At 41.2% G+C, this 15217-nt stretch overlaps 1 protein-coding gene across 1 annotated transcript; it reads left to right on the top strand.

Annotated features, from left to right (window-relative positions):
• The first annotated feature begins 5288 nt into the window (after positions 1 to 5288).
• On the top strand, positions 5289 to 6698 carry LOC144255099 (sperm motility kinase-like). The gene has a single exon (XM_077799120.1). It carries the CDS (start codon positions 5289 to 5291, stop codon positions 6696 to 6698), a length of 1410 nt encoding a protein of 469 aa, XP_077655246.1.
• The last annotated feature ends 8519 nt before the right edge of the window (positions 6699 to 15217 follow it).

The raw sequence follows: 15217 nt of genomic DNA, 5'->3' as shown, positions 1-15217 counted from the left end.
TATAAGAAGGAGAAAAGGAAAGAAGGCTGTCTTTAGGATGCAAATTTAGAAAAACAGAACAAGGTTTGGGTTGCAGCTTGTATGGATTCTGGAGTATCAATATGCCTAGTGGCTTTGGTCGTTGGCCCCATGCAGTGTTGCACTCTGGAAAGAGCCTTTCAAATTCTTGGAGAATGTGGACACAGCAGAGGGGCAGCCTGGGAACCTCCCAGTGGTTTGGCATCTTTCTACTTTGCACATGTGACTTGGAGTGAGAAGCAGATGAACCTCCTTGTTCATATGATATCATCACAGCCTTCTTTGGAGAGTTTTCAAGTAGATGCCACTCTTATGAGAATAAACAGAGCTACCTTAAGAAATCATTGGCCATCCCTGTATATCATGAGTTTCCATTTTCAAAGATAGTGCCATGAGTTCCACCATGACATATTGTCTGTTGACTCACTTAAATACCATCTCCTCAAGCTTTAATTTTGTGTTCCTTAAAATACCCATTTACTCCAAGTTGCCCTAGGACTAAGGTTGGAAAATTTTACATGGATTCCATTTTTGGAGAATTACCATTTATATCACTGAATTGATGATCAGCATTTTTCAAACTTATTTGTCACTGTATAAAACCAATGAATAATATTTAGCAGTACTAATGTTTAGGATACTTGATACTTAAGTTTGCAATTTTTATGTTGTTTCAAATAGAGAATGCATATCCTTTCTAGTGTGTAAGACACAATAAGGGCTCAAAAAAGTACAATGATTATTACAAACCTTAGTTGAAGGTCCTGCTGTATCCTGAGAAATGAACACTTAAAGAAGACTACAGCTGGATCTCCCAGCAGCTGCTGGGTGACACTATGGGAGGGAAGATGCTTGTTTCATCCTTTTCATGTCCCAAGATCTCTGAGCCCTGACTCAAGGTCTTGGCACCCACACACCTGGTAAGGCTAAGAAAGAGACTCTCACAAAAGTTTCATTTAACATGAGAAATAGATGCTACTCTGGCCTGAATCCATAGCAATGTACAGACATGGCTCTCCAACCCTTCTTCCTCAGTTACTAATGTTACAGTGTTACATATGGCATTTATTCAATACCATGAAATAAAATTGGGGTGTTCTGATACGCTATTCTCACCCTTGTAGAAAAGAAAAGTAGTGCTAGCTTTTATAATTGTCATGAATTTGCTTTACCAGGGATCTTTCTGCCTTTATCAAGATCTTAGTCCCTATCTAATGTTCTTCAATGCAACATGGACCACTCCCCTCACACAGGGCACATCTAGTGGGGGCCAACTCACTGGGCTCTTATTATGCTCTGTGGTTCCTAGATGGCTGACTCCATTGCTCTGCCCAAGGACAGGTAGTCCATCATGGGGTAAGGGTCCAGGGGAGGAAAGCTGCTCAGTTCAGAGCAGTAAAGAAGCAGAAACTTGAGTGTAGACGTGATGAGATTTTTCAAAGCCACAAAGTGATTACAGATTTTCAGACTCAAAATGAAAAGACCACTGAAGTATCCTACAGATTTTAAATTCTAAACAAGAAAATATCAGTTTCCAAAACCCACTGAAACAAAAGCCCTTTCAGAGTTCTTTCTTATTCATATTATGAAAGTGAGAAAGGCCCTGGAGGCCCATAATGAGATAACCACTGGGTGGTTGTCTGGCTCTGACCTCACAAAGAGCCAATGTGACATTGTGAGTTTTTTTTTTTTTTTTGGTATCAGGGATTGAATTCAGCGGTATTCAACCCCTGAGCCACATCCCCAGCCCTTCATTGTATTTAGGGACAGAGTCTCACTGTACAGAGGCTGGCTTTAAACTCATGATCCTCCTGTCTCAGCCTCCCGAATCCCTGGGATGACAGGCTTGTGAGGGAATTTCAAACTGCAGGTATATAAGAGCATGGCCGCATCTGGTGTTTTGTCAATAAGTACAGGAAGCTCTTGGTGGTAACCTATCAGACTCCCAGATTGTTAGCACGTTTGTTGGTAGCTAGTGACTGGTGGTTGTGGTCTTTGAATATTGTAGGTTTTTTTAATTTTTATTCATTTATTTTTTGCTTTTGTTTTTTGGCTTTAGTTTAGTAGAAACTTAGGACAATGTGCTTTCTTAGTGCCATAGTAAGCTCCTAGCATTGCAATAGTGAAATAGCTACAAGAATGTTTCTATCCCTGTAAGTTTCCAGGACACAAACAACAATGCCTTTTCCTGATTATGAGGCCCTACATAATAAACTTCCTGTTCCATCTCTGGGTCATCGTTTTCTCCATCAGAATGCAGTGTTCCACCTGATGCCAGCTTTCTCTCAAAAAAAAAAAAAATACAAACACATAGATATTAATTCCACCATTGCCCCTCACTAGTTTCTCAGGTTTAGCAGTGCAGGTCTTTGTATTCATGTACATTTTACACTGATACAATGTTAGTAATGTAATATAAATCTATTTTCAAATACCTTAGTACTATGGAGGACATTTCAAGCAGTTTCCATGCACTGCAGGGAGCAGTGTAGCATTTCCTGTTATTTGATGGTGGTTTTATGTAGTAGATGAAAGACACTCTGCCCTTTCTACCTGTAAATAAACATAGTTTTACAAGCTTGATGAAATTACAGGACACACATTTTTCCACATCTTTAAGAGGATTTAATAATACATAGTAATTAAGAGTTTGGTCCAGTACAGTGGAAGGCTAAGGAGAAAATCTACTTTCAAAAATGGAAGGTCAGGGCAATTCACAAGCCCTCAGAAATGTAATGGAGAGTTAGAATCTATAAATTGGGGAGTTTTGCTGTCTTTAGAATATTCTAAGAACAAAAAGCTTTTAGATTTCTAGGTTAGGTTGTGAGAATAGAGAGGCAGTTCCCATATTAGTGCTAAGTTTCAATCAACTGCCTTCATAGCCCAACTTTCTTAACAAATGACCCTGTTACATAGTACACTGTAGAACTGGGCAGTTTTTAAAGGCTGAACATATCCTCTCAAGAACTCCTCTGAAGAGTCAGATGCGACCATAAATCTCTCTACTGAAGGAACGAACATGTTGAACTCCTACTATGTACTGTGAGTGCTCTGTATGAATAACTGAGTTTTACAGAGTTGAAGTAGTTTGTCAAGGTCACACATCAACCCAGGTTCTTAACAATCATCTGCTCAGGTAGATACTTGATAAAATATACCTTAACCAAAGCAGTTTTATTACTCTCAGGAGATAGAGAATTTCAGTGTCAGAAGTTGAGAGGTTCCTGTAGCTAGCTATAGCATATACATTCACTCTTGCATTCATTAATATGCTGTCAGATATTATGGAGAGATACCTATGTACGAAGCACTGTGCTAATGTTAATTATAAGCTCAAATCTGCTAGCTTTTGTCTTTCTAGCATGTCATTGGGAAGAGGAGGCTCTGGGTTTCTCTGGAGGGGTCTTTCTGTCTCTAGAGATCAGGATGGGGCTCTTGGTTCAGTGTGGTTTGTGTCATAAATGGAGATCAGGGTGGGGTCTTGGTTCAGCTTGGTTTGTGCCCTTTTAAGGAGATCTTGGTGGGGCCCTGGATCACCTTGACTTGTGCCCTTATAAGGAGATCATGGAGGGGCCCTGGTTTAGAATGGCATGTGTCCTTATAAGGAGATCAGGACAAGGCCTTTGGTTTGCTGTGGCTTTTGTCCTTATAAGGACAAAAAGGATGGACCCTTGGGTCAGCATGTCTTGTGTCCTTATAAGAAGAACATCACAAGCTTTTATTTAATATGCCTTGCTTTTTTGATTACCTTTCCTCCTATTTAGTTCATGATAGTGGTGAAACATTTCAATTCCCTAACCTCTCATGTTGGGTATGCTCTACAAGGACTTCCTTGTGTTTCCCATGGGGGTTCCATTTAACATGAGAAAGAGATGCCACTCTGGTGTGAATCTTTAGCAACATGACTTCAGTAGTATACAGATGAGGCTTCTGTACCTCTTCTACACCTCTCCCTCATGCATTCATGTTAGTGTTATATATGCTATTTTTTGATACTATAGAAGAAAACTGGGGTGCTTTCATATTATTCTCTTATGTCTTGTAGAAAACAAAAATAGCACTAGCTTTTTTAAATAATTGTCACAAATTTATTTTACCAGGTTTTTTTCTGTCTCCATCAAGATCTGAGTTCCTATCTAATAATAGTCCTTCGGTGCAACATGAAGGACTCCCCTCACACAGGACACATCTAGTGGGGACCAATTCCATGGGTTCTGGTTTATCATGTGCTCTGGTTTGAATGTAGGTATCCCTCCAAAATTCCTGTATTCAGTTCAGCCTCAATGTAACAGGATTGAGAGCTGGTTAGGCCAGAAAGCCCCAACCCCAGGGATGGGATGTGCACATTACAAGAGCTTCTCCAGTATGTGCAAGAACCTGGTTCACTTCCCAGAACTGCACAAGTGTGGGCACACACACACACCCAGAATTTCATTTATCAAGCTGTGCAGTGATGTATGGCTGTATTTTAATTATCTCTCTTGTCTCTTTGACCAAAATATCCAACAAGAACAACTTGGAGGAGGAGAAGATTCTGTGGGGCTAACAGTTCCAGAGGTCTCAGTTTCTAGATGGCTGACTGCATTGCTCTGCCCAAGGACAGGTAGTCCATCATGGAGTAAGGGCCCAGTGGAGGAAAGATGCTCAGTCCAGAGCAATAAAAAGCAGGAATCTTGAGTATAGATAGAATGAGGCCATTCAAAGCCACAAAGTGATTATAGATTTTCAGACTCAAAATGAAAAGACCACTGAATATCGTACAAAATTTAAATTCTAAACAAGTAAATATCAGTCTCCAAAACCCACTGAAGCAAAAAACCTTCCAGGGTCCTTTCTTGTTCTATTATGAAAGTTGGAAAGTTATTATGAAAGTTGGAAAGGTCCTGGAGGCCCCAAAGTGAGATGACCCCTGGGGGTTATGCCTGGGTGTGCCCAACTCATTTCTGGCTCTGACCTCACAGGAGCCACTGTGAGGCGATCTCAAACTGCGGGTATATAAGAGAGTGGCCGTGGCTGGGTTTTTTGTCCATAAGTACAGGAAGCTCTTGGTGGTGACCTGTCGGACTCCCAGATAGTTAGAGCGTTTGGTGGCGGTTGGTGGTTGGTGATTGGTGGCTGGTTGTGGTCTTTGGATATTGGGTTTTTTGATTTGGGTTTCTTTTTCTCCCTTTTATTTTCTTTGCTTTCATTTTCTGGTTTTTTGTTTTAGTTTTTTGTTTTGGTTTATTATATTTTTTTTAGTTTATCTAGCATCCTTGTTCCTGTTTAGGATGACAGATCAGTGTAGTCAGAGCAGAGTAGAGCTGCAGGAGCAGAGCTCTTGCTCTGAGCCTGCCTTCACGGACCATTATATGGTCCTGCAGGACATTGGGGAAGGGGGCTTCGCCCAGTTGAAACTTGCCCGCCATCTTCTTACTGGGACACAGGTTGCAGTGAAGGTCTTGGCCAAAGGAGCCACGAAATTCACCTTGCAATCTGAACCAGAGATGATGGCGGAATTGGACCACCCAAATGTGATCCATCTCTTTCAGGTCATGGAGACCCAGAAATACCTCTACCTCATCATGGAGCACGCAGGTGGGGGAGAGCTTTGGGATTTCATCCCAACAACTGGCATGGAGGAGGAGGAGGCCCGCAGAATGTTTAGGCAGATCGGGCAGGCTGTGCAGTACTGCCACCAGAAGGGCATCGTGCACCTGGACCTGAAGCCGGAGAACGTGATGGTGGATGACGAACGCAATGTGAAGCTCATTGACTTTGGCCTGAGCACCAGAGTCACAGCTGGAAAGAAGCTGAATAAATTCTTTGGCACTCTCCTCTATGTTCCCCCAGAAATTATCTGTCATCAGGAATATGAGGGCCCCCCGGCAGACATCTGGAGCTTGGGTGTGGTCCTCTATTCAATGCTCACAGGGATATGGCCATTTGAGGCAAGCACCGATAGCAAGCTGAAGAAACTCATCAGGTTGGGCAGGTACATCATTCCTCCACATGTCTCCAAGGAAGCCAAGAGCCTCATCCGAGAGATACTCAAAGTGGACCCCAAGCAGAGGCCCACCATAGAACAGGTAATGGGGCACCCGTGGCTGACCCAGGGTGAGGAAGCTTCACCCAGTTCTCCTTGTGAGGTACTCCCCAAACTCCCAGACCTCACAATCTTGAAAACTATGATCAACATGGGTTATGACCACTATAACACCTGGGTGTCCGTGGTGAGAAGGAAATTCAATGATGCAATGGCCACTTACCGCATCCTCCAGCACCAGAGCACCCAAGGGGAGGCCTCCACAGCCCAGGTGAAGCCCAAGCATTACCCAGGCCCTAAGGATCCTCCCTGGGTCTGCCACAAGAAGTTTCCCAGTGAGCCTGCCCTTCCCTTGCCCTGTGAGCAGCAGCAGCAGCCTGCTAGAAGTGCCAGCATGCCCACCATCACACGCCGCTTCCTCAAGGACACACTGCCTCCCAGCCTAGCCTCCCAGCCTGACCCAGTGCCCAGCCCCTCACCCTCCCAAGAGACCTCCACAAGGCAAGCCCCTGACAGAATCCCGGGTTGGAAGAGGGTGAGGAGGAGGATTGCCAAATGCCTCAGGCAGCTATGCTGCATACCCTGCTTCCGAGGGCCACTCTCCAGAAAGAGAGTGGTTCCCGTGGAAACGCCCAACCCAGACAGACAGAACTGATGGACAGCAGGAAGATGCTAAGCTGTGCGGCTGCTGACATCATGGTGTGTAAGTGAGGTGTGCCGACGGGCTCAGGCTTCTCCACCCAGATCCAGGCAGGAGCGCATCTGCATCCACCAGAAGACTCCTCTGCCCCCACCTGCGAAGACACATCCTAAGAGACTTTTCTCTGTGGAACACATCATAGAAACTTTTCCTGGGACACTTCCTTCCCCCTGTCCTGCTCTTTGTCCTTTCTTCCGTGCTTTGGGAGAAATTTATTTTCATTTTCTTTTTTAACATTGTATAATAAATTGTTTTTTAACATTGTGTAATAAATTGTTTTTTAACATTGTATAATAAATTGTTTTTTAACATTGTATAATAAATTGTTTCAAAGATTTAAAAAATTGTGGGTTTTGTTTTTTTTAGAGAAAGGCCTAAGGACTAGAGCCAGAGCCCAGTAGCTATCCTCTCCAAGGCCAGGACCACAGTGCCTCCCTCTACTACTCATTATATAGTCGCTCAACTTGAGCCAGGGTAGATGGGGAGTCACTTGCCTCGAGCCAATGTAAATTGATGGAGTATAGATGGAGATGCTTGCCGCAGTCTGGCTGGGCACAATTCAGGAGCCACTTGTCAAAAGAAACTTAACTTTATTTTTAGAACTACAAACGCCAAGCAAAACAGCTCCTCAGGAAAAGAAACCCTCAAGAGCCCAACTGCCACCACTGGCTTCCACAAGCCTCTCCCCAACACAAACCTCACCACCTCCCACCATCCTCCTGCTCTTGAGGCCGATTGGCTGGGTCGCATCGGTGGAGCCAAAGAAGTCCCCCAATGAGCAGTTCCGTAGTCTGAAGGGCAGGGAAACAGCCCAATGAACATCACCACAGAGGAGCCAATCAGCTAGATGTTGCTGGGGCCACTGTGAGCCAATCATCAGCTGGCAGTCTGAAGTTTCCTGGCAGCTGGAAGTTTGCTGGGCCCCTTTGGCTGTGGCTCTCAACACTTATTTACTTAATAATAATAGCAAACTCTGATTACTTACCATATAATTGGTGGCTTGCTAAATTTTTCATGCATTTTATGTCTTTCATGGCAAAATATGAAATAGCTAGTATTATTCTGTCTATTTCACACTTAATCTGTTTATTTAATCATTGCTTCAACAAGTAATAATTGTTCTAGGTGATAGGAGAATTAAAATCATAGACTTGCTCTCATTGAGCTTACATTTTAATGGATGGAATCAGATAAATAAATAGAGTAGAAGGTCTATTATAAAGTGTCAGAAAATAAATCAGGGGAGTGGATTAGAGAATACACTATGAGGTGGGATGTTTGCAATTGTAAAAGTCCTTTCAGGACTCTAAGAAAGGCAATTTACTGGTTCCTGCTCACACAGCCAGTGAATAGTGATTCCTACTCTATCTGAGTCAAGAACGCTGCTATATAGCCTATCCAGGAAGTGAAAACGGAGGACTTGAGGAAGCACATGTATTTCCCAACTAGTTTGGAAGCACATTCTGTTTTTAGCTCCCATCAATCACTACCTCTACTGGGAAGATGGTCCTTATGACCATTTCTTACTTCTGTCCAGGTAAAAGGAAGCACTCGTGCCTCCTGTCTGTCTTCTGAGTCCTGCAGGCTTCCGCTCTGGCTTTAACCCTCATCCATCATCTACTATATCACAGCCTGCCCTTGCCTCAGACATCCTCAGGGCAGTGTGTTCCACCTCCATTTGTGTCTCCATGTTTGGCATGCAGTTGGTGTTTAATGGTTGCTGAATGACTGTGATGAAGAACTGGGACAAGAAGTTGGAGTTTCCATTTCTTGATTGGAATCCTAGAGAGTATGTGAGTTCTTTATGATAAACATTCCTGCTTTACCAAGAATATGTCAGAGGGCCTTTGAAATTAGTTATCTCCTCCAGTGTGTCTTTGATAGAATTTTCTTATATTTTTGAATAAAACTCCTTTGAAAGGAAGAACTTTGAGCCTTTCACATGGAAAGGGAGGCAGATTTGGAAAGCATTGATTATTCCTGAAATTGTTTGAGTGGAAAACTAACCCCATCACAGGATCAGGGATCCCTTGGACAGAGGTGAGCTTCAGGATTCCCTACACCACTGCTTTTTTGAGAGGCTGGTCTTTGTTGGCAATGGATGCAGAGTTCAAATGAAGAATAACATGGTCCAGATATGATATCCTGTGTGCCTCTACCCTGGACTTCATTGGACTGTAACCCCTACCAAAGCCCCATTACTCTTCCCCGCCCTCCCCGAATTCCCACCTGATCCCCCACTGGGCCTTGCTGGCAGTTGTATTCTTTGAGCAGGATATCTTGGGGCCTAATTCTGTCATTCATCTTGGTTGGCCAGTTTGGGTCTAAGTTAGAAAGTGTTGATTCAAAGAAAAAGCTGTGGAATCAGACTTCATAGGTTTGAATTCTGACCCATAATCTCTACCTTATTTAATGTTCTTAATCATCTTGTGAAGTAGATATTACTGTCTCATTACAGATGAAGAAACTGAAGTTTATAAAGTTTGAGTAATCTCCAATCCATGGCAGCAAGGGGCAGTGATGACAATGACCAGGTCTATCTGCGTCGTCAAAGCCCAGGCTCCTGGTCCTAGAGCTGCTCAGGTGGTAAGTGATGCTCGTGGCTGCTGGCCTGAGTCTATTTCCTTTATTTATTTCATCTGAGAATGATACCCTCCTGCTGAAACTGCCAATGTGTCTTCCTGGGGCTTTTCATAATGAACATAACAGAGAATTACATAGGATCCCATGAGAGAAGTAAAAAACACTATGAAATGTTAGCTGGTTAATGTTAAAATTTTACAACAATTTTTGCTAGGAAAATCATTGCATACCTAGGACTTCCAGTTCTTAAATGCAATAGTCATTATAAAATTTAAAAAATATATTTCAGGGTGACATAATTATTTTTATTAATTCAGGACTTAAATAACATTGCTGTTTGGGGGATAAATAGTGTTTTAATTTCTTTTTCTCCAGAATCTCTCTCTACTTCTGATGTTTTCTTACACAGAAGGTAACTTTGTTTTATCTTTTATTCTTACAAAACCAGGCAAGATATCTTTCCATTAATGTTATTTTACATAATAAACATTTGTTCTTTCACAAACCAATTTACTTAATATAAGTTCTTTTATTAGGGTGACACTAATCTCATATACCTACTTGGCTATGCTTCCAACCTAAACATCACATAAAGGTTTAATTCATAGTCTAATTACAGAGGATTGCACTCTGCTCATAAATTATGTGCTAATTAATGCTCTTTGACCTGCTCATTTATTTATATTCATTCTTTTTTTATCATGTCAGGGTTCATAAAAGTGAGTACATTTTATTATCTATTTTTATGCACTTATTAAGAGTTACACTTTTTCTAATAAGCAGCTTTGGAAACTGTCTAACAGTCTGGTATGTGCAAGGTGCTGCCTGCTAACGGATAATATTAGTTTGACAGTAATTAAAAACCAGTTTGCATTGGAATTATATGTATTATGGTTTTTGTGAATTTATCAAGTGAAGTAAACAAGTCTTTTACACTTTAAATGTGAGATTCTTTGAAAAATAACTAGAGAAAGGAAAGAGATGGCTACATGATTTTGATATGAAGATTATAGGAGAGCTTTAAAATGCTGTATTATATTGAAAAATCAAAAGATTTTTAAAATTAGGTACCCTATATTTATATGTTCTGTCCTTTTTACAATCATTATTTGAGCTTTCTATTATTCCTAAGGGGCCCCAGCCTCAGAGTAATCAAGTAAGTTACCCAAAGCAAGAAGAAGGAGGCATTCTAGTGGGAGAGGCTAGGTGTATGAAGGCGTGAAGCCACAGGAATATGGTGGAAATTAAGGCGAGACACTAGGCTGGAGCCTGGGTGTGTGGCATGGTCATGGTTTGAAGTGAGGCTGCTAGGGACACTGGTGGCCCATGTAGTATTGTCTTGGAATTGTTAAGGACATGGGGTTTTGATGGTTGTGGTTTAGAAAGTCCACTCTTGCTATAGTATAAAGAAAGGACTGCAAAATCCATTGCAGTGTTTCTGGCAGATGATGATAGTGTTGACCAGTGTGTTGACAGGGAGATGGAGAATTGAGTGACATCAGGCTGGTAAGACCTATAGGTGACATTATTCATTGGAATACAGGGAAGAGAGGTGAGGAAGATGGAGGCCTTGTACATGGTTCTTAGATTTTGGACTTGCATGACTCAATAGAAAGTGGCGTCATTGCCCATTAAGATGGGAAACTCAAGAAGAGGAGCAATCAGCAGGGGCAGATGTGATTCATTCTAACTTATGAAGAAGTGTGCTTGAGATTTTTAGTATAAGGGGTCCATATCCATGGCGTTCAGTGGAAATAACTGCACTGCTGATTTAATTTGAGAGCATCAAAAAGAAACATTGCTGTTTAGTATAAAGTTCTCAAAATGTGGCTTGGAGCACTTCTTTACAAAGCCTCTGCATGTCTCATTTGTACCTCAAGGGTCCTCATACCTTCTTAAACACGCAATTCCCTTGGTGTAGTCTAGTGGGGATGATGAAGGCTCTGCTCGTGTTTGAATCTCAGCTCTTCCAATGACTATTATAAGCTTGGGAAATTTATTTAACCTCTTTGTTAAAGAGAGCCTTAGTTTCTTTCTCTCGAGACAGGGACAGCAATGTTGGGCTGGTATGGTTATCTGATGGTAAATGTGTCTCTAATAACAGATGATATACTAAAAACACAGTAGATGTTAGCTATTGTTATTATCCCAGGAACTTGTTAAAATACAGATCCCTAGATCCTGATCTAGGATTCTTAGGCACATCTTCTTTTAGGATCCATGTGCACTTGTGGGTTTGGCCAAGTTTCTGTATGGAGGTAGACAGTGGGACCCAGTTCCCTGCTTCTAGTCATACAACATCAGTGCCACGTGGTATGAAGTTCTTATCCCTAGACAATACCAAATTATGAAATCATAACCTCTGACTCTAGAGACCAGCAAATCCCTATTTTGTAAAGTAAAATTCCTAGGGTCTGGGGATGCCGATTTTTTTTTTTTTTAAAGCAAATCCCCCAGGTCTGGGAATACTCTATTCTCTATTGGATGATTCGTTTTTATATGATGATTCCCAAGATTGTTTTTATTTCAGAGAGAGTCTATAAATCCACTGAAATGTGTGCTCTCCTTGTAAAGCAGGGCTTTTACACAGGAATGAAGTGTGGGTGGAGCCAAGGCCAGGCACAAAGTTGTCTTCCCCTTCCATTTCCTTCTTTCCATTGGGCTCACTGGCTGTGGGCTACAACTGAGCCCGAAAGGATGGTGATTCCAGAAGGTGGAAGGACTGTAGGATTCTTCAAGTCATGAAAAGTGAACCATTACATAAACAAGAGATGAACTTCCAACGTGTTAAGCAACAGAAATGTAGTTTTTTTTTTTTTTTGTTATAAGATCTAGAGTCATCCTAACTGCTCCTCTGTAGGAATTGTTCCTTCAGGGAAGAAGCATATGAAACCCAGTGAAGAAATACATATGTTACAGCTACATCATCAGTGTTCAGCCTGAGGATACAAACAATAAAGGTGTCTTTTGTTTGTTTCAAGTAACACAACCTATGTCTAAACAATGTAACATTTCAGCCATTATTAGTTTTTTTTAATATATTGTATGTCGATTGAGAACTTAGTAATTAGAACATTATGTACTTGGAAGATAAATCTTAAGATTCTCAAATACTCTTTGAATATTAATTACTGAAAATGAGAGTTTTCAGATCAGCTCACTTCCTTTCTTATTAACTCAGGTGTGGTTTAGTTGGTCTTGTTTATCTTCAAATGCTCTGTAACTCCTCAGACAATCCCCTGGTTTTATAAAACAGTGTTGTTTCTCAACAATTAATTGAAGGCATAAATCTTTCTTGGTAAGTAATGTAAACTTAAATATCCACAAATTGTTTGTTTTAAAAGCAAATTGGCTAAATTTACATATAGATTAAATTTTAAACATATAAAATATTATTTTTTTTCACCCTGCTGGTTTAATGATTGTAGTTCATGGACACAGCATCTAGTCCCTACCAGAGGTCAGAGGGTTAAACACTGCTTTGAAGGGTCAGGATGTGTTGGAGATAAATGGAGGGCATAAATCAGAATAAGGTGGAATCGATTCATGTGATTTGAGCAACTCATGCTATCCCTGTCTCTTCTCAAAAAAAAAAATTATATATGGAGTAGATGGGGTCAGGTAATTATCAAGACCTCATCTTTGGTACCAGCCTTTGATTAACCTGGTCCATCCTGATCTTTGATTGGAAGGGATAATAATATATTTTCTTGGTGGTTTATTGTGCACTCCCAGGCAACTCCCCACTCACATTCTCTCACAGCCTCACCTGCGTGCGCTTTTCAGTCTGAGCCCTCATGTTCCTTCCTTGTTTCTATTCAGCCGAGGTTCTGGGAATCCACTTTGTGGGGTAAATAGGAAAGGATTAAAATAGGGATAAGGTAGGGTAAGAGATGTCAGTGGGGAGAAAGGAACAGGTGATGTTGATTGTTAAGTACATTATATAGAGGATATTAATCTCTTGGAGGATATCGTTTATTATACTCTTTGTCAAAATGTAGGGTCAGCCTACTAGGCTCCCCCCGGATTCCTAAACCTCACTGCAGGGCCATTGAGTCATTCTTCAAGTGGGGGGAATCTGGGAATTTTCTATTTGGAAAGTTTCCCAGGTGATCCCAAGAACCCCAGGTTGAGTAGGTGCCGAGCATTGGAATCCTTTCGAAAGAATTGCTAATAAGAAAACAAAACAAAACAAAACTCAAGAACTTATTGCAATGAGGTTTTAGTTTCTCCCCTCTTCCCCCTTCCCCCCAAGCCACTGCACAGCTGCGCTGGAGTGGGATGAAGAGACCAGCTCTTGCTCTTCCCTGCTGGGTCAGTGGTAAAACACAGTCTTGGTACAGAAGCAAGCAAGCTTTAAACAACTTTAGATCCTTCTTTGAAATAGGCATGGGATAATTTATGAGCAAACATTTGATAATAGGCCACAATAAAAGTGCTCTAAAACCAGTTGTAGGCTTGCAGCCATCAAATCCAGGGCAGTCAGGAAACTTGCAAATACATAGCCATCCCTGCGAATAGCCTCAGGAGTATTATCTACTCCACAAAGTTGGTCGGTGTGAAATAAACTCTTTCCTGTGGCTAATAATATAATCTTTTTATTAGTTCCATGCCACTAACTGTGATTGAAGTACTTGTTTATTTTTCTCACTTTTATATATATTTTAGCACAATTTTCTTTCTCCAGGGGCATCCTTTTGACAAGTGCTACTTTATGTATTTTTACTTTTGCACTGAATAAAACAGGCAAAAAGTGAGCCCATAAATGTGTTCTGAACCCTACAAAATTAGGGGTGAAAACTTTTGTATAACCACAGCAACAATGAAAGCAATCCAAGTAAGTGTTTCCCATACCGATGATTCTAGGTGATGATTAGAGGTTATAGGGCATTAAGGCAGTGGAAGGTTTGTACTGTAATGGCAGTGGTCCTTCCCACAGGCTGTAAATAGCTCCAGGGCCTGAACTAGGTAACCAGTGTGGCTTAGGTATTTTTAGAGAAAATGGGCTTTAAAGTTAGTTCTTGGAACTAGACTTGGAATAAAATTCTGCTTTGTTACATTTACTTGGACATGCATTACTTGGATGATCTTCAGTAAGTTATTTAAACTGTCTAAGCTTTGTTTTCCTATCTGTTAAATGGCAAGATAATACAGCTTTCTCCAGTTGACTTCTGGTGTAATTTTATCTGAATCCTTTACAATTCCATGCAACTAATTATAGAACCCTGGTCCTTGGCTTTGAGGACTGAGCATATTGACAAGGGATTGTCCAGTTGAACTCAATCCTTGTGGTCACTGTGAAGGGTAAAAGATAAATCTGAACCCAAGATAGAATGATTAGGTAAGCTCCTTAAGGTTTCTCTGTGGGAGAAAGCAAGGTCACAACTGTCCACTTGCCTCTTTCAACTACAAGTACAGGTACTTGTAGTTGAACTCACATCCATAGAAGGTGAGATTGAGCCAGATGCATAAAGAAAAGTTGGGGTGACCCAGGGGAGACAGAGCAAACAAACCCAATCTAACTCTGCAGTTCCCATGTCCTTGGACTACGAAATCCCAATTCACTTTACTATTGTTTTAATTAATAATGGCAGTAACTAATATTTACTGTCATTGATGTTTTTTGTCACCTTGAGTTGGTCTTTTCTAGCCTGTAATTAGAAGTGTCCTGATTAATTTAATGCCCTTTCTGGTATGATAAGGATTACATGAGCTGAATGTGATATGTGTGCCTATAATCCTAGCAACCAGGGAGACTGAAGCAGAAGGATTGCAAGTTCAAGGCCAGTCTCAGTGACTTATTGAGGTCTAAAGCAACTTAGAGAGACCTTGTCTCAAAACAAAAAATAAAAAGGGCTGGGGATGTGGTTAAGCACCCCTGGATTCAATCC

Source organism: Urocitellus parryii, chromosome 5 (assembly GCF_045843805.1).
Source record: "Urocitellus parryii isolate mUroPar1 chromosome 5, mUroPar1.hap1, whole genome shotgun sequence".
NCBI lineage: Eukaryota > Metazoa > Chordata > Mammalia > Rodentia > Sciuridae > Urocitellus > Urocitellus parryii.
This window is presented reverse-complemented; position numbering and strand designations above follow the sequence as displayed.

Excerpts from the sequence above, each read along its gene's own strand:
- LOC144255099 (XM_077799120.1), top strand. The coding sequence starts at position 5,289 with ATGACAGATCAGTGTAGTCAGAGCAGAGTAGAGCTGCAGGAGCAGAGC.